Below are 26,486 nucleotides of genomic sequence, written 5' to 3' on the forward strand. Positions count from 1 at the left end.
GAGCAGAATATTGACACACACACAAAAATACGACTGCCAAGTGACCAGAAAGCAGAAACCAGCTGTGAACGACATGAGACATCACGCATTGCTGGAGAGCTGTCAGTGGATGGCCTTGTTCTTTTCGGACCGCGATAATGACATTAAAAGTGCTTGGTAATTTTCTGGACAATTGCACGAATGGATCTCGGTCCAAACAAGAAAAATAACTATTGCAAACAGAGACCTGCACCATTTTCCCAGTTCAGCCATCACTCAAGTGTGTGTAATGGAGGTTTAGAAGCAAGTACAGTCACAGCGGGAGAGATGGAGAGAGAAAAAAGGAGAGCGAGGGGTGGGAGAAAGAAGAAAAGAGAGAACGCGGGAGAAAATCGATGACTCACGAGCTAACAGTGGCACATTAATACTTAAAGAAAGGCCTTTCGTCTGAAGCGGCTGATAAGAAAAGATTTCTTCTGGCGCTCGCTTAAAATGAGGCATCCTTTGGAGAAAGATGTTAGCTGAATGAAAGATCAGAACTTTTTGTGCTACTATATGCCACGCTTATGCTGACCATAAAGTGCATATAACAGTTACGATCAAAAGTGAGCACTTACACAAAGTAACAAATGTGAGAAAAAATTTGTTGGCAAGAAAGCAAACATAAAATAACAAAAAAAGGGAATTGCAAGTATTAAAATCAATCATCTCCTAAATAAAACTTTATTTTTCCTACATACTTACTTATTTACTTTTACTGCCTTTTACGAACAGTTTATCATTGATACCAGTTTTGTTTGACAGAAATCTGCACTTTACACTTAAAGATACTGTATTAAAAACATCACACAACCTTATCATGAAAAATAAAGACTATATAAGATACTGATAATCTCAGATGTCAATATTTAGTGGCTTAAAGGAAAACACCACCGTTTATCAATATTTTACTATATTCTTACATCAACTTACATCAACAAATTAATAAATACCTATCTTTTTTTAATGCGTTTACTTAATCTTTACACAACCCGTCGTGAATGTGTTAGCATTTAGCCTAGCCCCATTCCAAACAGGGATGAATTTAGAAGCCACCAAACACTTCCATGTCGTCCCTATTTAAAGGCTGTTACACGAGTAGTTACACAAAAAAGTATTGGTGGCACAAAATAAATGTGGCGATTTAAAAATAAAAGAGGATAAAAAATGAGAACTATATTGTATGGCGGAAGAGCACTTAGTTTGCAGCACTTCGACCTTGGCACGCAGTAACATCTTCACTCCTGTGAACTCCCCTCTCTCCCTCAAACTTCCGAAGTCAGGAGTTTTCCTTTAAATACCAGTGCAAGGTCTCTGTTCATTTTTTCAAATTATTTTCCAAATTCTTATTCATAACAGAGAAATGTCATATCGCTAAAGTTTCTTCCTTATAAACATCCAAACAAAATTACAAAAAACTAAAATAAATATTATTTGTTATTAGAAGCGCCATCCCTTCTACATTTTTATTAAAGTTGCTTGCACATTTTAATTTGCAGAATTCCTACAAAGTATTTGTCTCCCAAAAACGTTTTTGTCCTTTTTTGTCACATCCATAATACATGTACATTTTCTATTATAAAATAAAAAACATGAGTACAGAGTGATATTTTTCTGACGTCTGGACTCTATCATCAGGGGTTAAGGGAAATATAGGTTTAATATATTGGTAATAAATACATTATCTGAGAAATTATGTTTACATTTTTGGTTGAAAATGTCACATCAATAATGCTGGAATTGCTCACATCCTACAGTACTCACAAAGGGAGACTACACTGCATCTATTTACCCTTTACAACAAAGCTCTGACTGCAATGAGAACTCATTGAGCAGTCTGTCTGTGTTAGCAGTACTCGGCAATTACATCTGCAATATTAACAAGTCTACAATGGCTCAATAAACCACAGCTTCTGTAAAGATACTCCGAGTCTTGTAAATATGTGTGAAAGAAATCCTGTTTCAAGGTATACATCTTACGGTCTTTAGAATCAGTTACTTTACACGGATTACTGCGCATACAGTACTTCGCCAATCAAGGTGACTTGATGTTTAGCCTTCCACCATGGTAGACACACAAACCTGATAGCGTTTTCGCACATATTTGTGACCCTGGACCACAAAACCAGTCATAAAGGTAATTTTTTAAAACTATTGGAAAATGTGGAATTGAAGAAAATCACCTTTAAATATATCCAAATTAAGTTTTGAAGAAAAGTCATGGTTTTGTGTCCAAGGTGACATTTGTCTTAGAAATCACCCACAAACACAGCTGCCATGTCAGCTTAACACAACAGAACACAACCTGACATGAGACCAAGAACGGTTATTCGAATCCCTGCTAAAAAGGGAAATAGGTGCATTCATGTTGACATAAATTGACAAAAAGAAAGAAAACTTAACACACATTTGGCTTAAATGTTAAATTCCAGAAGGTGCACAGTCGATGGATAGAGCCACACATACTCATTAAAACATCATTCCTTCATTGAAAAACTAGGAGGGGGCACATTGCAGCAAAAAGCCCTAGTACAATTTACATGTTAATAACATGAGCAGCTGTGAAGGGTTCACGGGTGTGAAAGGAAATTTATCCCTTAATTACAGTAATTGGGGTAGAGAATTGCTTCCCAATGACTTCTAAACACAAAGAAATGTCAATTTTATTTGCGAGCAAACCTGCTTGTTTACATTGTCGTCTGGGTTCATTTGAGTTTGTTTGAATTTATTAAGCTTCAAATTGAACTCATTTAAGTGTGACTAGATTTGTTTTGTGCTGTTGAATGATGTTATAGAGTTTGTTTAGATTTGGATACAATTAAAGGATTACTATACTTTCTTATAAAAATCCAGATAATTTACTCACCCCCATGTCATCCAAAATGTTGATGTCTTTCTTTGTTCAGTCGAGAAGAAATTATGTTTTTTTTAAAACATTGCAGGATTTTTCTTATTTTAATGGACTTTAATAGAGCCCAACACTTAATACTTAACTCAACACTTAACAGTTTTTTTCAACGGAGTTTCAAAGGACTATAAACGATCCCAAACGAGGCATAAGGGTCTTATCTAGCAAAACGATTGTCATTTTTGACAAGAAAAATAAAAACATGCACTTCCAAACCACAACCCCTCGTCCAGGTCCGGTCATGACGCGCCAGCGCAACCTCACGCAATACGTCATGACGTCAAGAGGTCACAGAGGACGAACCCGAAACTACACCCCAGTGTTTACAAGTGTTGAGAAAGAGGACTGTTCCAACGTTGTTGTATGTGGAATGATACGAATGAATGTCTTTGTGTCAGTTTATTGTTTAAAATGGTCCGCAAATGTGCGTTTCATATATGTAACACGTGACCTCTCTACGTCACTACGCATTTACGTTAGGTCACGCTGGTGTATCACAGGAACAGACCTAGATGAGAAATTGTGGTTTAAAAGTGCATATTTATTTTTCCTGTCAAAAATGACAATCGCTTTGCTAGACAAGACCCTTATGCCTCGTTTGGGATCGTTTATAGTCATTTGAAACTCCGTTGAAAAAACCTGTTAAGTGTTGATTTAAGTATTAAATGTTGGGCTCTATTAAAGTCCATTAAAATGAGAAAAATCCTGCAATGTTTTCCTCAAAAAACAACATTTCTTCTCGACTGAACAAAGAAAGACATCAACATTTTGGATGACATGGTGGTGAGTAAATTATCTGGATTTTTCTTTTAAGAAAATTGACTAATCCTTTAATTCATCTAAGTTGAGGTAAGAACATAATAAAATATTGAAAAACGGTGAAAATGAAGCATAGATATTTATTGATCATGTACCAGCAATCTTGTTCAAAAGCTTGTACTGTGTTCATGTAAATGTCAAATCCTTTTGCATGTTTTTATTAAGTCTTGGTAAAGACCACTGAAAATCTACTGCTACACTAATTTATCCTGGATTACATTTTCAAGTTTAGACACAAAAGCACAAATACTCCAGTGAAACAGCCTTAAAGAAGACACTCAAATCGTAAGGATAAAAGATAAATTGGTTCACATTAAATTATTACTGACTGCTTTTGAGTATATATATTTGTTTGTGATTGTGAGAGATTATTACTCTTTTCAATCACTCAGACACTTCATTCACAAAAATGTCCTGGAAAATTACAGAAGATCTGTTTAGCTTTGCTATGAGCAACAGAATATTTTTTTAGTCAAAGCAATTATTAAAGTAGATAGTAGAACAGGAAGCACACGTGAACAGCTGCCCACGTGCATCTGCATAGTCATTTTGTACAGAGACGTGGAGACAGGTGAATCATCAGGCTAGTGTTATGACTGGAAATCCTTTGTGATATTGCAAATGCGATGTCACAAATGTGCCTTCTAATGTTATAACAAATATAGAGAGACTTTTGCTCTTAAATGTCACTACACCTACTGTATATCCACAGTACATTGACATCCATCAAAGATAAACCCTTGCATAGAAATGCACACACTAACATGCATAATCAAAGAAAGCTACAACAAAGTGGAAATTTCCAGAGTCATTTTTGCTTTTCAGGGTGTCAAACGATTATCCACTTTGTGGCCTGAGGAAACAGCAGTTTTTCGGTCTAGAACTCACGCTGCCAAATGCCATGAGCTGAACGGTGTAATTACCATGAACAGATGTAAGAAGACTATTAATACTGAACACTGCAATTAGATGCAGACACCTGCTAGCCTGGTGCTCCACCCAACTCAACACGGTGGATAGGTTGAAAAGAAATAATTAGAAAATAAATAAATACATTGAGGTTAAGAGATTTATTTTAAGTCTGGCAAAGCCGAAATCCTAAAATACACTACCATTTAAAAGTTTTATAACAATTATTTGATTGATTAGTTATATATTTACACATTTTAGAATAGTAATAATAGTTTTAAAGTACACAATTATGTTAGGACTAGCATCCAAAACATATCAAAACTATATTTTAACATCTTCAGCGTAGTCACCCTTTGTCTAAAAATTTATAAAAAATATATCTTTGGCATTTTATTAAGCAACTTCTTGTGTTCTCACCATCTTCTTTATTCAGTCAAAGTCATTCAAAAATATTTGTAATTTGTAATATTTTTATAAGTTTTTTTCCAAAGATTTAGGGAAACACCTTCAGATTTAACATTTTTAGGATCATTAGAAACATTTAAGTGAAAAACATTTAAATGGTAGTGTACATCAAACATAACAATAAGCATCATCTAGAGTCATCAATATTTATGGAAAATTATAATAATAATATTTCACTAAACCACTATTTTACACATTTATACAAAACTGTATACAAAATACACTATATACAAAACTTTTCTGTCACTGGGATGGTGCCCTCAAAGGTTAATTTTTGCATCTTTATGTGTATACAACACTGAAATGTTTACCCTTTTGGGGTAAAATATTATACCATGAGGACTAGGGCTGGGTATAGATTCAGATGTTCCAGATCGATTCGATTTCGATTTACATGCTACCAAATCAATTCGATTTCGATTCTCGATTATACGGAAGTTTACAAGTGGGTTATTAATAAAAAGAAATTAAAAGCCACAACACTATCGTCGTTGTCTTGCTTGCGAAATCTAAAACGCTTCCATACCTCTGAGTTTTTATGTGAAGGTGGCATCAACGTCGACGAAGCACCTGAAACCGCTATTTTAAGCAATGAATGAATGAATGACAGGCTCGCCTCTCGCTCCTTGGTAACATTGCGCAGGGCAAAAAAGAGGGTGACATTTGGTGGAGAAGACTAGTAATTAGATTATTCGAAAAATCTATTTTTTCCCCAGCCCTAATAAGGAGCTATGTACAGTAATCCATCTATTAAACATTTTAATATCAAAGGGAATTGAAAAGTTCATGTCTTTTTGATCTCCCCATGAGCTCTGCAAGTCCACATAGTGAAAAGTGGATGGCATGACTGCGAACAGAAATTCATGCAGAGAAGATTATTTATCCTTAAGCATATGTTATCAAGATAGCGCCAAAATGCATTGGCTCTTTTGTAATTGACTTAACCTGATTTACAGTAATGTTTGGCAGCCATACGCTAAAACAAAGGAAGCAGTGGTTTCAAAGGATGCAAACCGGTCAGACAGGGTCAACGCTATAGTCAGAAAGCCAATTACGGATTGTTTAGTCAATAATGAGCCCAAATTGCTCCCGCCTTGAGTTATAAAGACAAGCCTTCTTTCTGTAATCAAAGAGCTATCAATATTGTGCACACCTGTTCTCTATATTAACAACAGTAAACTTATTTTTAAAGAGGACATATCATGAAAATCGGACTTTTTCCATGTTTAAGTGCTATAATTGGGTCTCCAGTGCTGTTATCAACCTAGAAAATGTAAAAAGATCAACCCAGTAACTTAGTTTTAGTAAACCATTCTCTGCAAGCATGTGAAAAAATAGGTCATTGAAATTTGGCTCCACCTCTGATGTCAGAAGGGGATAATACCAACAACGGCACTGCCATTTAGTGCAGGGATCAGCACATTTGCATTTAAATGGACCCACCCAAAATGGCACATTTTTGCTCACACCTACAAAGTAGAAATTTTAACACAGTATAATAAATTATCTATGGTATTTTGAGCTAAAACTTCACATACGTACTCTGGAGACACCAAAGATTTATTTTACATCTTAAAAAAGTCACACTTGTGTTTTGCATTGCCTGTAGCTTTTAGTATATAGAAATTCAAATTAAGACAAACCGTAACCATTACATCACTGCTCAATGAATCAATGATTAAGAGCTACCCAAATGTGGTCACTAAGACTTTCTACAGACTAAGTGGTTATATTGAGTTTCAACAGAGCAGAGAAAGATGAAAATGAGAAAATCAATTGCTTGTTTTATATCATCAGGGAAGAGAACAATCAAACCGGCTAAATGTTTTTGAATCGGTCCTTTTAAATGTTTCATGAGAGTTTCAAAGGGAGGTTTTCTACAAACGCACACACACATTATAGTGTCCTGTGAAGTGACTGTAATGAAAATGCTGGGGGGAAGCCTGTGTCTCTGAGCTAGAGACACAGGCTTTCACACATGCACGCAAGTTTTGCCTGCGTTTACATTGCTATACAGTAAGTTTACTTTGTGACATGTCATGCAGATCACCTCTAAAATAAGAACGCCTTTGGGAAATTTCTTAGTGGATTTGTGTGGGATGTTGACGTGATGCTAGTTGACATGGTGTTAAGACTGCGAAAAGCTGGTTCAGCATCACCCCAGAGAACGTGGCAGGAGAGACACACACACACACACACACACGTGCGCGCACGCACACCTACAGAGCACTGAGTGAGATCTAAAAGACTCTTTTAGCAAGCAGGTTAACAGTTAAAGGAATAGTTCACATAAAAATGAAAATTCTGTCATCATTTATTCACTCTCATGTTTTTACACACCTGTATACATTTCTTTGTTCTGATGAACCAGAAAATATTTTGAGGAATTTTAACAAACCAACGCCCCATTTACTTTCATAGTGTTCATTCTTCCTACTATAAAAGTCGGTTTGGTTACAAACATTCCTCAAAATATCTTCCTTTGTGTTCATCAGAACAAAAAAATGTATACTGGTTTGTAACCACATAAGAGTCAGTAAAGGATTACAGATTTTTTATTTTTGTGAGAACTATCCCTTTAAAAAAATACCACTACTATAGTGACGTTTCAGGAATAATAACAAATACTCTTACACAGACAGACATCTCTTTTACTATGATTTTATTGGTATGTGGGCATGCATGAATGCAAAGTAGGTTCAGATCAAAAAGTGACTGCAACAGGTGGTGTTTTCACAGGGGGTGTGGAGACACACAACACACAAATCTATGCCATATTAATAATGCAGAACCCTCATCTGCTCATAAAGGAAGGTGGGTCATTAAAAGGATGGGGGGTCAAGGAGGTTTGAACTCAGTTCAATATACTGCAGGTAGAAATTTAGACCATTATAAATTGTAAAGCGGCTGCAGAACCAGAAGGACTTGCACACATACAGACCTGCAACGTCCACAACGAAAAGTTTAAGATTGTTAAGATAGGGAATTTTATTTATATAAAGGACCTGCTTTTGCTGGTCCGCCAATGTATTATAGTCAACAGCACCAAAGTATTATAGTGATTTAAACACAATAAACAATGAGCCTGCCCTTGAGCGGCATATCGCTTTTTTTTAAACTAATTTATGAAAATCACCAATGTTTAATATACAGTTATAATTACTAATATAGGAATGAACACAAAATATCCTTTCTATGGTAACTATAAGCTGTTTGTGGCTGTTAAAGGCGGGGTGCATGATTTTTGAAAAACACTTTTGAAAAGGGAGTCGGGCAGAGTACCAAAACACACTTGTAGCCAATCAGCAGTAAGGGACGTGTCTACCTACCGACATCGTTGCCTGGGTTGCGTATGTGTGGGGCGGGTCTATCAAAAGAAGGTCCAGATTCTATTGGGGTAGGGGCATGTTTGTTTAGGTAATTTCAAAAATCAACATTGGTTTTCAGAGATCATGCACCCCGCCTTTAAGCTATGTAGGAACTTGGTGCATTATCATGAAATGTGCAATCACAGCTGCTTGAATATAGTCAGTTTATAGTTGTAACTTCAAACTCGCACTACTTCATCCTCCAGCCCGTGACCCGGAAACTGATCAAGGTAAGCCATCTTGTAGGACACAATTCTTTAACTGTACCATGCAAAGGTGAGGAACGAAGAATAAGGATGTTCCTGAGGAGTCGTGAGCAAGGATACACAGGTGTTTTATCGACTAAACCAGATTATGCATAAATTCTCCTCCTAATTTACATTGTAACTTCTTCAAATCATATTTAAACAAATATTCACCATTAAGTTGTTGTAAATGTAGACTAATTTCAGACGGTATAGTTAATATTGGAAATATAGAAACATATTCATTTTAGAGCATTTTTAAAGGGGTCATATTATGAGATTTTTATAAGTTGTAAAATAAATCTTTGGTGTCCCCAGAGTGTTTATGTAAAGTTTTAGCTTAAATTACCTCACAGATAATTTATTATAGCATGTTAAAATTGCCACATTGTAGGCCTGAGCAAAAGTGTGCCATTTTTGGGTGTGTCCTTTAAAATGCAAATGAGCTGATGCAATGCAAACACTGACACAATGATGGTGGTTTATGGTAATTGAAACTCAATTATTTGTTCTCTCTCTCTTTCTGTCTGCACTAAATGGCAGTGTCGTGGTTGGATAGTGCAGATTAAGGGGCGGTATTATTGCAATTTGCTTTGCTACCTACCTCACAAAACATGCAAAATCTGAACAACTTAATTTTTCACATGCTTGCAGAAAATGGCTTACTCAAACAAAGTTACTAGGTTGATATTTTTACGTTTTCTAGGTCAGTAGTTCTCAAACTGGGGTCCGGGCCCCCAGATGGTGCGAGGGGGGCCCCAGTTTTATGACATTTTATAAAATACATTTATTAATCATGAACTCTGTGTAATTAAACCTAATAAAAAATAAGGCTACTAATCAACAGCACTACTTTGTATAACTTAATATGTTGTGTTTAATTAAAAAATAAATTTTAGAACAGTTTTTGTCATAAATTTTCTTTGGGGGGCCGCAAAGGAATGCACCGTACACAAGGGGAGACGCAGCCGCACGCGGAAAAGGAGAACCACTGTTCTAGGTTGATAGAAGCACTGGGGACCCAATTATAGCACTTGCTATGACCCCTTTAAGAATGTCTCATTTTAATGTAGTGTGGCTATGAAGTTTAACTTCAGTATGCGTTTGACTTTATTTTCATGGTTTACAATTTTTACAATTAACTTTAAATAGTGTGTAAGGTCTTTTCTTTCCAACCTTGCAACCTTCCTCACATCCTAAGATTGGGAGCTAACAAAACGAGGATGCACACATAAGAAATGAGAAGCACCCGGGCACATTCAGTCAAAATTTGAGAAATACATTAACAGTTATACATTTTATACAACACAAACTTGTAACTTAGTTTGAGCAAAAATAACAGTGCCATTTGTCTTATGGAAACATGACATACAGCACAATGCTGCAACCTCACGACCACATAATGATTTAGGCATTTAGCATCACTGTGTGAATGACACTATCTTAAAACCAAAGAGTGCAAAGAGGCAAATCACTCTACAATCTCAGCTCTGTTGCTATGCAAGTACCGTGCCCATCCCTCATCTGTCTTTTTGGGCTACAGGATAACCATACGCAGAGAAGGATGTAGACTGATTACAGACACTATCTCTGTGCATCTGCAGCTCTCTATCTACATTATGTGAGTGTTGCACATTTTTGTCACTAGTCTGAGAAGACTAAACTTAATCATCTGTTTGCATGTATACATGTCTAGCAACGTCATAAATTGCACCCCTGGCTAAAGAAAGGATTTGATACATACTGACTGAAAGATATGAGCATTGCACGCGGTGCATATTGAGCATGTGAACAACACAATTTGGAACATGCACAGACATCAGTACAAAAAATTAAATCACAAACTCACTTAGAGTACACACACATGCACAATGAAAACCTCAAGTCCGTTTGCAGCATGCCATCAATTACAGCTCACATGACTGAAAATATCGAATTATCTGACTACCACAAGAGAAACAGTGGGAGAGAAAAAACAGATGCATAAAGATCAGAGATGCAGTACCTCTTGGAACGACGGAGCATGCTTCTTTCCGGCAGGGAGAAATTGGAAAGCACGGTCCAGAATGAGTCAGACATGATATTGGTGCTCTAACATAGCTGTCATCCAGAGATCAAATGCAGAAAAGCATGGGAGAACAAAGAACATCTGGCTAAGCAATTGTGCTTTCTCTGATAGCATGGACAAGGATGATGTCCTTAGTACTGTTACTGTCGGCAACCTGTGACATTGCTAGAGCTAGTGTGAGAAGCTGTCATGTGCTTGTGCTTTCTCTCTCTCTCTCTCTCTCTCTCTCTACCACCCAATCTCCAATCTACCATTCCCTCTAATACGTACATAAATGAATTGGTCACTTTGGCAAACAAGGTGATTAGTGAGGTTGACCAGTTTACCCAAGTAAGTTCTGATAAGGTTAAGCATGCTGTGTGCTTCAACTGTTGGTCAGTCTGTATGTGAACCCCCCCAATTCTTGAAACACTCCTGTTTTTACAATTGCCCATAATTTCCCAAATTTTCCCATGCAAAAGATAACTTCCTTATGACTGGGCATTCATTTAGTTGTTTGGGGAATCCACTAGGAAGGGGAACTTTTTTGGTAATATAATATTAAGACATTCTTCTTTAACAAAGCATTCACATAAAATGTCCAGCAAATGTACTTATCCCGCAATAGTTAGTTTGTCTAGAACAAAGCACTTACATAACTCATCTGGGTAATATACTTATGCCGCAATAGTTAGCCTGTCTGGAACCGAGCTGACTTAAACCACTATAATGTATGACACTTGCATTACATGCGAACGGCCCCTACGCTAATAGAACTCTGTTTTTGTCTCCCTGTCTCATCCTCGACCCCGAGGACAATGAGACAAACAGACCCAGTTCCTGTTGCTGTGAAGGTCATCACACCACTGATCTACTGACCGTCCTTCAACGAGATGCCCAGCCGATGCCTGCCCAGTGTCCACCGGCGGAACCAGTTTAATTCGCTTACCCGTTCACATACCCCGATAGTACTATAACTCATATATATATATATATATATATAACTCTCAGGGGTTTTTCTCCTCCTAGGAGTTTTCCCTCTGGACTAGCCAGGAGGGTTTTTTACTCCTAGGGGTTTTTTCATCCCCTGGAGAGTCCGCACCTTAACTTACTACTTTACTGTATACGTTACATTATTACTACGCTCGCTTTTCTATGCTTTTCCTACATCTATTAATGTAAAGCTGCTTTGAAACAATTAACAATTGTGAAAAGCGCTATATAAATAAAACTGAATTGAACAGAATATTTTAGCTCATTAAATATTCATTTTTATATGATGCATATGAAGTATTTTATAAGGTATTTTTAATTTTGTCACAATTTCACAGAAGGCTTATAATTAGAAAATATCCACAACAATTTTAAAAATAGCCTGCAGAAAAATGTCACTAAAACCCCACAAAGAGCAAAGACAGAGTATAAATCCTTGGTGTCAGCCTTTAGTACAAATTCAGTACTGTTTGATCGTACAGAAATTATATTATGTGCCCGATTGCGTCTTATACAGTAGAGTTTAAAGTTTTGCATCGTGTACACCTAAGCAGGGCAAGAATTGCTTCATTTGATCCTACTTTTGATAAAACTCGTGTAAGATGCCACACTGGAGAGGCTGATCTGACTCACATGTTTTGGACGTGTCCTACCACTTACTGGTCAACCATATTTGATACACTCTTTTAAATATGTAATATACAACTGAAGCCATGTGCTGAACTTGCTATATTTGGTGCTCCAACTGATGAATCGAATCTGATCTAGAGACAACTAAATATTATTTTTTTCCCATCCTTACTGGCTTGCAGACGGGTGTTATTACATTGGAAATCCACAATACCACCTAAAGCATCGCACTGGCTTCAGGATCTGATGCTATACCTGCATTTGGAAAAGATTAAATATTCAATTAGACGCTCCAATAAATTCTCATATGTCTGGCAATCCTTGCTATCCTATTTCTCTACCATAAATGTACTTCCTGGGGAGTAGTGGGATCTACACTGATACTATAATTTTTTATATTATTATTATTATGTTTTATTTCTTTTACAAACACTTCTTTGTATGACAAACTCATGGTCTTTGATGCTTTGGCACAAGTGCTCCAGATGTTTCTCAAGGTATAAATGTAAATATAAAGGGTTTGCGTGTATTGCTGTATCATAGACACACTTCTGACTGTGGCTTCCGACTGTTGTTTTTCTCTTCCATTACCATTGTCTCACTACGGCTTATCTTTATTATCCTATTTTAGCTCAAAACTGTATCATTGCTATCACTATTATTGTAATATATATATATATATATATTAAAAAAAGAAATATATTATAATATTATTATTCCAAATATTACACCCCAAGGGAAGTTTAAAGATTAAGGACTTGACACAAAGTAAGCTATTGTCGTGTAAACCGACTCGAAATGCCAAGTAAGAGCCTGGCCTGAACGAAAAACATAGGCACCATAACAGATTCCACAGTCGACATATGAATATCTTCTTTATTTATTAGACATTTGAGAATAATGACAACCATATTTAGCCTATCTGCTTTGGTGAAAGTTCTTCATTCTACAATAACGCCAGCTGCGAAGGAAACTCTGCTCCGTGACTATCCGATAAGAAGTATGGAGATGGATCGAACAAGAATATCTGAATTTAACATTATTTTACAAATAACGCAAGCTGACTTGATACCTTATTGCTGACTGTGCAAAGTTACCAGCTTAATTTAACAACACTTCACAAAGACGGAGCTATTGCTGTCAAGCTGCCATCTGCAGATCCGGTTCATTTTCCACAGAGCACCTCTTATAATAAATGCTTTCAGTTTTGTTTCGTTCAGCATGTCTGTCTTTTTTAGCTCTGTATTAACAAAATAAATTCGGCTATATAACAGGAAGCGAACAAATCTCTCATAAAGCACTGTAGCGGAGGTATAAATAACACGTGAGCTGGTGGAAAAAACAACACCACATTTTTTATATACGAATTAGTATTGCAGATCGAATATTCGACCATTCGTGCACATCACTACAATCCACCAATTAGTATATTTTAAAAGCATAGTTTTGAAGTATCTCTACGGTATGCAGAAAGATACTGTAGGTCTGCAAAATGAGAATCCTATAGACTACCAATGGATGATAAACTGCAACAACTGGTCCCCCCCCCAAAAAAATGGAGAGATAGTAATACATTTTAATGCTGGACGATCTGTCAGCCAGAACTGTCTGAATTTGACAAGACCATTCAATATATCGCCTCTGGAGAAAGTGACAGAATGACAGGGGATTAAAGTGCACACACACATAAATGTTGAAATATTCTGCTCAAGTCAACTGGTGCGGGGACAAAATAAGAGATATTTTTCTATCTGTATCATTCAAAAATTCTCCTCCAATATTATTCCAACGAGTCAAGGAGGAAATAATAAAGAATAGAAAATCAAAAAGATAGAAACAGACAGGGATGTTTGTGCATATGTGTGAAGAGTTTTAGATGCAGACAGGCATGGCAGCACTGTTTCACCTTCAGCTAACCTACACCAGGTGCTCAATCGCTCTCGACACACATCAAAGAACAAACAGCTATAGAGAGAAAACACCTCCACCCAATACCGCACACATTTATATTCACCAAACAAACATAACCGCAGGAAATCTCAGGATTTCTTAATAGTGTGGTCAGTGCTGAAAGGATATGGATGTGTGAACAGATTGGGAATAAAAAGGTAGAGAGGCAGGGATTTAAAATTTGATTTGAAACTTAAAGTTGCCATGAAAAAAAGGTAGCGATTGTCTTTATTTTACTGTTGTGACGTACACTCACCTTAAGGATTGATATGAACACCTGTTCAATTTCTCATTAATCTAATTATCTAATCAACCAATAACATGGCAGTTGCTTCAATGCATTTAGGGGTGTGGTCCTGGTCAAGACAATCTCCTGAACTCCAAACTGAATGTCAGAATGGGAAAGAAAGGTGATTTAAGCAATTTTGAGTGTGGCATGTGGTTGGTCTGAGTATTTCACAATCTGCTCAGTTACTGGGATTTTCACACACAACCATTTCTAGGGTTTACAAAGAATGGTGTGAAAAGGGAAAACATCCAGTATGCAGCAGTCCTGTGGGTGAAAATGCCTTGTTGATGCTAGAGGTCAGAGGAGAATGGGCCGACTGATTCAAGCTGATAGAAAAGCAACTTTGACTGAAATAACCACTCGTTACAACCGAGGTATGCAGCAAAGCATTTGTGAAGCAACAACACGCACAACCTTGAGGCGGATGGGCTACAACAGCAGAAGACCCCACCTTGTACCAATAATCTCCACTACAAATAGAAAAAAGGGGCTAGAATTTGCACAAGCTCACCAAACTTGGACAGTTGAAGACTGGAAAAATGTTGCCTGATCTGATGAGTCTCGATTTATGTTGAGATATTCAGATGGTAGAGTCAGAATTTGGCATAAACAGAATGAGAACATGGATCCATCATGCCTTGTTACCACTGTGCAGGGTGGTGGTCGTGGTGTAATGATGTGGGGGATGTTTTCTTGGCACACTGTAGGCCGCTTAGTGCCAATTGGGCATCGTTTAAATGCCACGGCCTACTTGAGCATTGTTTCTGACCATGTCAATCCCTTTATAACCACCATGTACCCATACTCTGATGGCTACTTGCAGCAGGATAATGCACCATGTCACAAAGCTCGAATCATTTCAAATTGGTTTCTTGAACATGACAATGAATTTACTGTACTAAAATGGCCCCCACAGTCACCAGATCTCAACCCAATAGAGCATCTTTGGGGTGTGGTCGAACTGGAGCTTCGTGTCCTAGATGTGCATCTCACAAATCTCCATCAACTGCAAGATGCTATCCTATCAATATAGGCCAACATTACTAAAGAATGCTTCAGCACCTTGTTGAATCAATGCCACGTAGAGTTAAGGCAGTTCTGAAGGGGAAAGGGGGTGAAAACACAGTATTAGTATGGTGTTCCTAATAATCCTTTAGGTGAGTGTATATCCGAGTGAAACGGCTTCTGGAATATGAAAAAAAATTTAAGCCCAACTTTATTTCATATTGTCTGAGTTGTTTTAAGATTTTATAAATATTGATACCAATATAAATTCTATATCCTGTATTAATTTTCACACTCTGTAAAATATGTTTTACCTATAAAAAACATTTCTAGGGTAAATTCACATGCAGGACCTGTCTCATTCTAACTAAATTATGGCAAATTTTATTTCCTGGTCTGCAATACAGTAGGTCAGTAGATAAACAAAACACAACGATGAAACTCAAAGTCCAGACATAACAAACAGGAGATTCAGGAAGACAAAATAGGAAGGAACTAACAAAAATTGAGTTTAAGAATATTGAAAAATCACTACTGAGTGTAGAAAGGGCACAAAAAGCTCCCTGCCTCTCCTTGGACACCCTGTTGATTTGAGCTCTGATACCTGCAGCTCTGAAAGGGTTTAAGACTTGATTTCCTACAGCTTCTCTGTTGGTTTAAACCTGCGGGGAACTACAAAAAACACCCATTCTGCTTCTAAGATAACAATAATTAGAAATAGAAAAAGGCGTCTGGCGCCTCAAGTCAATACACAGGGGAAATGAGACTTCACATGAGAGAAAAATCATTTTGAACATATTTGCTATTATTGCGATCAAAATCAATAAAGGATGGACAGATCACCAGCAACCCAGATAATAGATGAGCATGAATAAAACTGATTTCCTCAGGATGTAAATGCAAGGTCTCTCTAAATGACACACACACACGCATTCCATTAGCCGTGTTGTTTATCTTTTAACCCCTACAATGCATAAAACATGTAGACATTGTGCTCATACATTGCAAAGACAAATATACTTAACCAACAAGTAGAAGAACATCTGAGACCAAGCTGTGCACAGCAATTTGAGACATCAAACAAGGGATCAGACAGGGATCGAAGTGAACACACACACACACACGCACGCACGCACGCACGCACACTTATAGCCAAATGGGACAGAACATTGGTGTTCTGACATTCCAAAGCAGCTCATAGTGCAGTACTGTTCAATCTCATGCGTCTTCATGCAGAATGACTCTCATACTATTCTACAGGCACTCGACACACGTGTAGGTACTCACAACGCATGGTAGCGGGTTACAAACCATATCAAAGATTTATGACATTAAGTTTCACAGAATTATCTGCACAAAGAGGCTGATGATTTAGCTTAAATTCCTCTAGAAAATAAATGTATTTTTTAAACTAGAATATTACAATTTAAGAACAGCCAAGCTAAGACTTTTGTGATGTAATAACGCAAATGACTCATTGAATCATTACAGCTGATCATCTCTGTTACATACATCAACTACTATAATCTAAAATCTCAGAAATTAATTCTCAGAAATTATGAGATTTCATCTCACATTTTTGTGACAAACATTTAAAGGTGCAATGTGGAACTTTTAGAAGGACTCTTGACAGAAATGCAATATAATATACTGTACATAACTACATCATTAGTGGTGTATAAAGACCATACAAATTAACTTTATTATCATTATTTAATCGTTATTGCCTTAGAATGAGCCGTTTTACCTGCATACACTGCGGGTCCTCTTTTGTGCCATCAGTAGCCCGAAACGGACAAAATGCCCTATAGATAATTTCATCGGAATGTCCCAATACACGTCTGTTCGGAACTTTACTTCCGGTTTCTGTTTGTTTAATGATCTGACTAGTGGCTAAAATGAACTCTGGAACGAATACCTTGTCAAAAATAAATGTTTAGGTTTCCTAAAGACAAGGGGAGATGGCAATCATGGATCAATGCTATGTGAAGGGAGGTTTGGCAGCCAGTTTGTAATAAACATTGCATACATTGTAGTACACATTTTACACAGCAACGTTAGCTCAGTGTCTTTTTTTATATGCTTTTGCTATGAAATATGCACTAAGGTAATCTACTTATTTATTTTGCTTGTTATCAGAAATAAACTACTCTAAAAGGACTTTGTTGTTATTGATTCTTAGTAGAGTTTACCGGAAGTTATGTGTGATCTACAAAGCCTTTGTTTTATGTTGTTACTGCTGAAACAGTCTATAGATCGTGTTTTATAGATCGTGTTTTGTTACTACTGTCTCGATGTTGACGTGTTTGTCATGTGGCAGCTAATATTGCCTTTACTATGCTTTTCGAAAAAGAGGGGTGAGCTGTGGACTGAGCCAACTGGACTCGTTGAAATTCACAGTCTAACCGGCTAGATGCCGCTAAAAGTCCCACATTGCACCTTTGAGTCATGAGAAACGGGATCACAAAAAAAATGTATGGCCTTTAAAAACATGCATTAAATTTACCACAATTATAACAATGTTGCTTAATTTTAAAACGCATGCAAAATTACTATAAGCATATTCGAAAATATATCATCCGGATGTACTGAGCGTTATACAAATTATCATTAAAAATCATGGTATTCACAACTAAAACCATTCCTATTACCAAGCAAAGGGTATTTATTCAAATTAATAAAAGTAAATTTCAAGCCGATCTTACCAGAAAACCATTTTACAAGGTGGCAATTTGTAAAGGGGATATACCATGAAAATATTTTTCATGATATATGAAAGACTTTTTTCATGTTTAAGTGCTATAATTGGGTGCCCAGTGCTTGTATCAACCTAGAAAATGTTGAAAAGAAAAACCAAGTCACTTTGGTACACCTTTCTCTGCAAGCATGTGAAAACATAGCTCATTGAATTTTGTCTCCCCTTGTGATGTCACAAGGGGATCTTATTATAATAATACCGCCCTTAATCTGCACTATTCAAACACTGCACTGCCATTTAGTGTAGAGATCAGCTTATTTGCATTTAAAGAGACACATCCAAAAACTTCAAATTTTTGCTCACACCTACAAAGTGGCTATTTTAACATCTATCTATATGGTATTTTGAGCTTCACATAATCTTGGGACACCATTTATTTGACATCTTAAAAAAAGTCTTGTGAAATGTCCCCTTTATTTCATACAGTGTGATCAAACAAAAACTTACAAATATTAAAAAGAAGCAAGACTTAAGCCCGACCCCTGAATTACTTATACTTTGTATAATAGATACAAACTGCCATAAACTGCCACAAACTGCTGTATTGGTAAATTTATTACATGGGCAAACCCCCCTGCTCAAGTGTGCAAAAAAAAAAATGAGGGCTTATGGCTCAAATGTACCCATGACCAAACTAGCAACTCTCAGGTATCCACTACACCCCACAAAAATGAGACTTCAGAAGAGCTTCAGATGCACAGCAGAGTTCAAGCATGCCGTGGGTGAGAAAGGTTAGAGCATATCTTAACCTTACCTCCAGAAGAATGGGTTGGTGCTAGGGGAAAGCACAGGGGCAGAGGCGGGACCCTCGTGTCCACCAGGGGACGGAAGGAAGAGAGCAGAGGGTGAGCAGGAGGTAGGAGAGAGGAGATGATGCAGTAGGCTGCTGTTGCCATGACAACGGTACTGAGCAGCTGGCCAGATTCTTTTAAATGAACATGGCAGGAGAAGAAAGCAAGGAGCAATATGAATGAATAAAAAAAAAAAGGTTTTGAGTGTTTGTCCTTGTGTGTGCGTGTGAAGTGCATGGAAAGCTAGTATGACCTACGGTTTATAAACATGACCACGTCAATAGCACAGTATGACAAAGTCGATGTTTCCACTTCGATTTATGTCCACACTTTAACTGTTCCTGCCTTCAAGAATAAGCTCTAGTAAGACATGAGTGCAGGTGTGAGTAAACGTGAAAAAACAAGATCCTGTTTGAGCTGTTTGACAGTCGGTTACCCTGGAATACTTCAGAGATGTTGGTGACAGGCAGTACTGCGCACAGATGGACAAACGAAAACACTGGGCACACTAAAGCGAGTTGGCACTCGGGCTGGATGACAGTTCTGTCAGACTTTCCTTACCTTTGTTCCAGGCAACTTTCAAGCAGTTTTCAAGTAGGGAGATTTACAATATTGTTTTCTGTTTACGTACTGTATAAATCAAAGCACACACTGATGGGTGATGAAGATCATTTCATTACCACCGTGATATGTCTCAACTGTAAATGTCAGTTGTATCATCATCCCCAAGTGCTTTTATTCTGCTATGTACGGCAATGGACTGATTGGTTTAATTAATGACTTTGATTATTTTATTAGTCCTCATCTTTGCTGTAAAAGTTTATTTACCCCAAGAGAGTAACAAAATAAAAGTAAATGCTGACAAAAATAAAAAAATATGTTTCAAAACTACTAATGCTGAGGGCTGCATAAATTTTATTTAGCATCTGACAAAGGTTTACATGTGTGGCAATGCAATGGCACACCAGTCATTCCCTAGTTTGTAGTTTAATTTTATACCTTAATTTAATAGTACAGATTTTATTTGCTGTAATGCATAAAACTTTTTTCTAGAATGATACAAGGGAATATTTTTATGTGGCAATAAAATAACTGTAACAAATATATTGCTAGCTGGATACAGTAAATATGTGACCCTGGACCATAAAACCAGTCATAAGGGTACATTTTTTATTGAGACATACATTATCGGAAAGCTGTATGAATGAGCTTTCCATTGTTGTATAGCGTGTTAGGATAGAACAATATCTGGAAACTATTTGAAAATCTGGAAACTTAGGGTGCAAAAAAATAAAAATATTGAGAAAATTGCCTTTAAAGTTGTCCAAATAAAGTCCCTAAAGGATTAGTCCATTTTCTTAAAAGAATAATCCAGATAATTTACTCACCACCATGTCATCCAAAATGTTGATGTCTTTCTTTGTTCAGTCGAGAAGAAATTATGTTTTTTGAGGAAAACATTGCAGGATTTTTTAAATTTTAATGGACTTTAATAGACCCCAACATTTAATAATTAACACTTAACAGTTTTTTCCAACGGAGCTTCAAAGGACCACAAACAATCCCAAACGAGGCACAAGGGTCCCACCCAGCAAAACGATTGTCATCCTTGACAAGAAAAACAACAAATATACACCTCCAAAGCACAACTTCTCGTCATGTAGATCCGGTCGTGATGCGCCAGCTGACCCCACGCAATACGTCATGACGTCAAGAGGTCAGAGAGGACGAACGCAAAACTCCGCCCCAGTGTTTACAAGCGTCTTGAAAGAGGACCGTTCCTACATTGTTGTATGTCAACTGATACTAATTAATGTCTTTGTGTCAGTTTATTGTTTAAAATGGTCCGCAAATGTGCGTTTTATATATGTAACACGTGACCTCCCTACGTCACTACGCATTTACGTTAGGTCGAGCTGGACCGGACCTAGACGAAAAGTTGTGGTTTAAAAGAGCATATTTTTTATTTTTCTTGTCAAAAATGACAATTGTTTCGCTAGATAAGACCCTTATGCATCGTTTGGGATTGTTTATAGTCCTTTGAAACTCCGTTGAAAAAAACTGTTAAGTGTTGAGTTAAGCATCAAATGCCGGTGTCTATTAAAGTCCATCAAAACAAGAAAAATCCTGCAATGTTTCCCTCAAAAAAACATAATTTCTTCTCGACTGAACAAAGAAAGACATCAACATTTTGGATGACATGGTGGTGAGTAAATTATCTGTATTTTTCTTTTAAGAAAATGGACTAATCCTTTAAGTCCTTAATTTCATGCATTCTAATTGGTTTAAGAGTTGGATTCCAATGCTAAAAATAGGCAAAGAGAAAAAAAATAGTTGGACGTATGACACAGTATTTTTGTGCCGTATGGACTTCGCCAGGGTTCTTACAAGTTTCGGAAAGTTTGTTCGAACATGAAAAATGTTGTAGCTCCAGATGTTACTCTCTTCCTAAAACAGTGATTTTGTACAAAATTCATTGATTTGAAAAGCTCCGTGTCCCTGATTGGCCAGCTAATCTGTACGTTGTGATTGGCCAGAAATGTGATGCTACTTACCAGGTTTGAAAGATTTGCTCGCAATGCAATGCTAAGGAGAGTTAATTTACAGACTTTGAGTCTTTAAAATACTTATGATTTTTTGACCCATAAGAGGTGATTCACATATCACGTCTTTTGTGCGCGCTAGTTTTAGGCGCGACTTGTGAACGACCCCTAAAATGTATTGCTGGCTATTGCTACAAATATACCTGTGCAACTTTTGGTTTTATGGTTTGGTGGTCCAGGATCACATAAGTTAACCAGCAATAATTATATATGAGCAGTTTAGATGCAAAGCCCTAAAAGTGCATCTGACACTAACAAGCATTTTTATCAGGCTATTATGTTTAGGTTCTGTAATTTTACTTTAATTGCAATGAAAAGGTTATTAGTCAGTAACTGAAATGCTTTATTTTCACAAATGTCATGTAACTGCCACATTCCAGTTGTATTTTGGTCCAAGTCCTCACAAGGGACCCAAGTTTGAATGTGGTACGTGGTCGTTTTGTGCGCCATCATTCATCAAATTAATCTTCTGTGCACTTAAAAAAAGGTCTTCAACCCTGCTCCTGGGGAGCCATTATCCTCCAAAGTTTAGTTCCAACCGATTCCAACACACCTGTCTATTTAGAAGTGATCCTAAAGCTCTTGAATAGCTGTTTCAGCTAACTTAGATTAGGGTTGGAGCTAAACTTTGTGGGACAATGGGTGAACAATGTTGAAGATATCTGACTTAGAGGATTTTGCTGAAAAATCAGTGTGGTATTTAGCGGATTCTGCCAACAAACCAAAAGCAAAAGCTCATGCTCTTCAGTGCTTTATTTAGACAATCTAGTAAAGAAAAACAACATTGATTTGTCAAATCCTGTGATCTCAGGAGAGCTTGCCAGGGTCAAGTGCCTCTTCCTGCGTAATGCTGGGCAGGACACCAGAGGCCAGGGGTCTGGAGCGGACGGGCAAGAGAAGCTGACTGGGCAATGAGCTGGCATTTGACATGACTGAATCATGCACAGACACAAACATACTCTGCTGAGGAAGGACTTTTCTTCGTTCGTATTTCCCTGACTCAGTCTAGCTCTGGTTGTGTTTCGAAGCATGCTGAGCCACACACCGCGGCTGTCAATCAACTGGACTGAGAGATAGAAATTCACCCACAACTGAGTGCATAAGAAGGTATCGGGTTCCCAGATAGACTGAGAAAGTGGCTTGAGAGATAGAAGAAGAGAGAGAGACTACTACTTTATTTCCAGGCAGGACATTGTCTGTGGTCTGTTTGTATAAAGCTAATGCTGTGGTCATGTTTAGAAACCTCAAAAGGTAAACGTGCACCTCAGGTATTACAAAAATGATTGACCTGCTCTCAAGTTCAAGTATAAAACTGAAGAAAAATAACAGTTCATCTGTCAACCACTACATGTTTAGTTTGTAAGTACAGTAAAGCAACTCTTACTTTAAATGTAGGTTGGGGGCTCCAAGTCTTTCCTTTCTTTTCTTCATTGTCACATTCACTGAAAACAAAGAGGGCACCAACTGATAAGATGGATTCGCTTTCACTCAGAGGTGAAACTCGTTGAACCTCCACAGTTTAACATTGTTGCAGTATCACAAATACAATACTGCTTAAGTCAACTGCACGGCTACCAACTCTGATCCTGAAAGTTTTAGCATTTTCAGCCATGCTTGCTTTCTCTTCAGCAAAAACCTCAACAGTCAGACTATGATGTGGCTTGATCCAACCGTACGAGTATCCATATCTGTGTGTCCGAGCTCAAAGTTATATTGAGGAACTTTGTCTTTCTGAGCACCATGATGAACTATATCATCAGTCCGAAGAGGAGGAGTTATAAAACATATCCACAGTGACGTGGGGTGAATCCAAGTTTTAAGGCAAATCAGACATCAACACTTTAATGTGGCGGCAAGGCTTCATCCCTCCAAACTCTGACTAGGTTGCCAACGAATTAGCAGCAGAGACGCATAAACACACCGAGCACGAATGAGAGGGCATTCTCATGATATCACAGGACCCTGAGGGAGGTGCAGCTGTTACCCCCACCTCACCCTGGTCCATTTCCGTACACACACACACACAACCAAGAGAACATCAATGTTCTATCAGTTGTTCCAGCTTTGACTAAATGTGGCCCCTAACACAAGGAAAGGGTAGACAACAGGCCAGATCAAAGAGCAGGGGGCACCAACACTGAATGCGTAAGTGTAATTTATAGTTGTGCGTGAGTTGTGCACAGCCTGACGCGCACCAAAATTTTAACAACACTTCCATTCCACACAGACCGCAAGTGCTGTGATTGGTACACTGGAACCCCTCCCACCAGGTAAAAAAAATCTTCCTCGCATTTCTTCATAGGCATTTCCGTTGCGACGGTAAGAACGGAAATGGGCAAAGTTGAGAAGTAACTTAACTGCAACAAAAGTCGCTGTCTATTTACCTCCATCACTGTTGGTCTTCTTAAATCATACACAACAAGCTGCTGCTTCTTTTGTGGGTTTAATGGCAACGTTGCTTCTTATTAGGCTGTTGCACTGCTACTTTGGGTTACACACATGGATACTGCCTACTGGTGGTCTGCATGTGTAATTGCAGGTCGACGCGGACGACGACGCAGAAGTATGAAAACCAACTCGTAGCATCGAGGCTAGGCAGTAGGACCTACACACAACTATAATGAGCCCTTAAGGCTGAATACTTCCAACACGCATACACAAAACAGGAAAGCCAAATTCAGTTACTGACCCCATAATCCTCAGTTCTCTGTAAGTGTGCACGGTACACATGCTTAAAGTGATTGAAAATAAATTCTGTCATTTTTTCCCACAGGGTTCAACGTCAATTATAAGTATGGTGTGTGAGCATTGGCCATTTGAGTCTTACTGATTTAGCTTATCCAGAAACACAAAGCCTGTATACTTGAATACAAAATAAGTTGTGTCTGCCAAAAGCGTACATGTAAACCTTATGCTTCAAATACAATTAAAAACGGGGTGCATGATTTTTGAAAAACACTTCGGAAAAGGGAGTTGGGCCAAGTACCAAAACACACTTGTAGCCAATCAGCAGTAAGGGGCGTGTCTACTACCGGCATTGTTGCCTGGGTTGCATATTTGTGGGGCGGGTCAAAAGAAGGTCCAGATTCTATTGGGGTAGGGGCGTGTTTGTTTAGGTGATTTCAAATATCAACATTGGCTTTCAGAGATCATGCACCCCACCTTTAACTTTCTTTCAAGGAATACAAAAGGGAAGCATAATGCCTGGGATATTCTAGTGAATGTGTGGAGTGATGCTGGCAAGCTCCAAGATGGACCAAAAAAGTAGCCTTCTTTTCATGAAAAAAAACTAAAATGCGTCTGATGCGTCATTCCAGATTTGAGGTAATTCACACTAAACATTATTAGTTCTCATGACAGAATAGATTTTTTTCAATAACTATTTCTTTAAAAGACTCTAGTACCTTAACTAAGGGGCTATTATTACCTGGTAATAAGATGTGTTTTGGTCAATCGGATCAAAAGTGGACAAAAGAGACATGTTCACATTTACACCTGGTATTTTAATCAATCTCTTTTGTCCACTTTCGACCACTTTTGTCCTGATTACTGAAGGGGTGATCTGTGGGCGAGTCGTTTAAAGCAAATGTGATGGGTTTAAAATGAAGCAAACTAATATTAGGTCAGAATCATGTGTTGAAAGTTAACATGCTGCACAGTGTTTTGTACATGTATATGTATAAGCTTTCTCTGATATTTCAGAGCAATTGATGAAATAAGCTCACACATCTTTCACACCCTCGCAAAGTGACAAACAAATGAAAGAGGCGGAGAGCAGCCGCTTCAGTTTTATTAATGAAAGCCTGAAGATTGGGCTGTACACTGTGTGTTCATGCTAGAAGTTATATCACAAAACAAATCAATAGGCGGAGACTAGGCGGTCTTTTGTGGCCGTTAAAACACATTTCGACTACCTCTGAATGTGGTCAAAAGTGGTTGAGCTCAAAACTTTTACACCTGTATTAAGCATCATCCATTTATGATCCGATCGACCACAAAGACCGCCATTAAGTAAGATTTATATGCATTTTTGAAAATCTATTGACTACAAAAATGTCCATCACTTTTCCAAGATTTTTACATTTATTTTCATTATTCTCAGCCTGGGTCAAAATAAATCATAATTAAAACTTAATAATATCTTCAGGTGCTCCATTTCGATTTAAAAAGGTAAGAGAAAAAATAAAGGGAGGTAAGGAGATGTGAGTCCCTAAAACCTTAAAAGAACGAGGGATAAAACGAGATCTCACCGACTAACAGTGTGGTTAAATAAAAGGCTTGATTTGATTAAGTCTCTTAATCCTGTGGCGGTTGGAGTGAACTCGGTGAACCCTCACAGTGGCAGGCATTCAGCCCACCCCTGCCAGTTAACAACAGAAAGAACAACTCCATGTGCACATACAAAGAATACAACAACAGTATGCTTGTACACAATCTTTACGGCACTCAATATTAGGTTACCTTCATCCAAGGCTGATACTGTTCTTTCTCATCATTGGCTGTAAAGAGCACATTCTTCACTGGCAGTCAGTTAAAAATAAACAGACATAAAGATATAGATAGGTGTGCGAGAACTGAGATGCTCAGCTGTTGGAAAAAGCCTTCAGTAATCTGCCTGTCTTTGCCCTATCGGTCACCTCTGACCCCCATGACCCTGTCCATGCACGAGAAACTGCACCCAACAC

General features: G+C 37.7%; 1 protein-coding gene across 6 annotated transcripts in view; it reads right to left on the bottom strand.

Annotated features, from left to right (window-relative positions):
• The window catches only part of mast2 (microtubule associated serine/threonine kinase 2), a 187,256-nt gene that overhangs the window by 37,385 nt on the left and 123,385 nt on the right, over positions 1-26,486 (bottom strand). Inside the window, exons 1-2 of one of the 6 annotated variants that reach the window (XM_073870259.1) lie at positions 23,186-23,696; positions 19,162-19,332 (exon numbers count right to left, since the gene is read on the bottom strand). The exons of 4 other annotated variants lie outside the window; for them this stretch is intronic. In XM_073870259.1, the coding sequence (XP_073726360.1) occupies positions 19,162-19,332; positions 23,186-23,232 (218 nt within the window). In that variant the 5' untranslated portion in view covers positions 23,233-23,696. Of the gene's footprint in view, positions 1-10,740; positions 10,957-19,161; positions 19,333-23,185; positions 23,697-26,486 lie in introns of those variants that run through there. One more of the 6 variants, XM_073870260.1, reaches the window with a different exon arrangement.

The sequence above is a fragment of the Misgurnus anguillicaudatus genome, chromosome 8, assembly GCF_027580225.2.
Source record: "Misgurnus anguillicaudatus chromosome 8, ASM2758022v2, whole genome shotgun sequence".
Taxonomy (NCBI): Eukaryota; Metazoa; Chordata; class Actinopteri; order Cypriniformes; family Cobitidae; genus Misgurnus; species Misgurnus anguillicaudatus.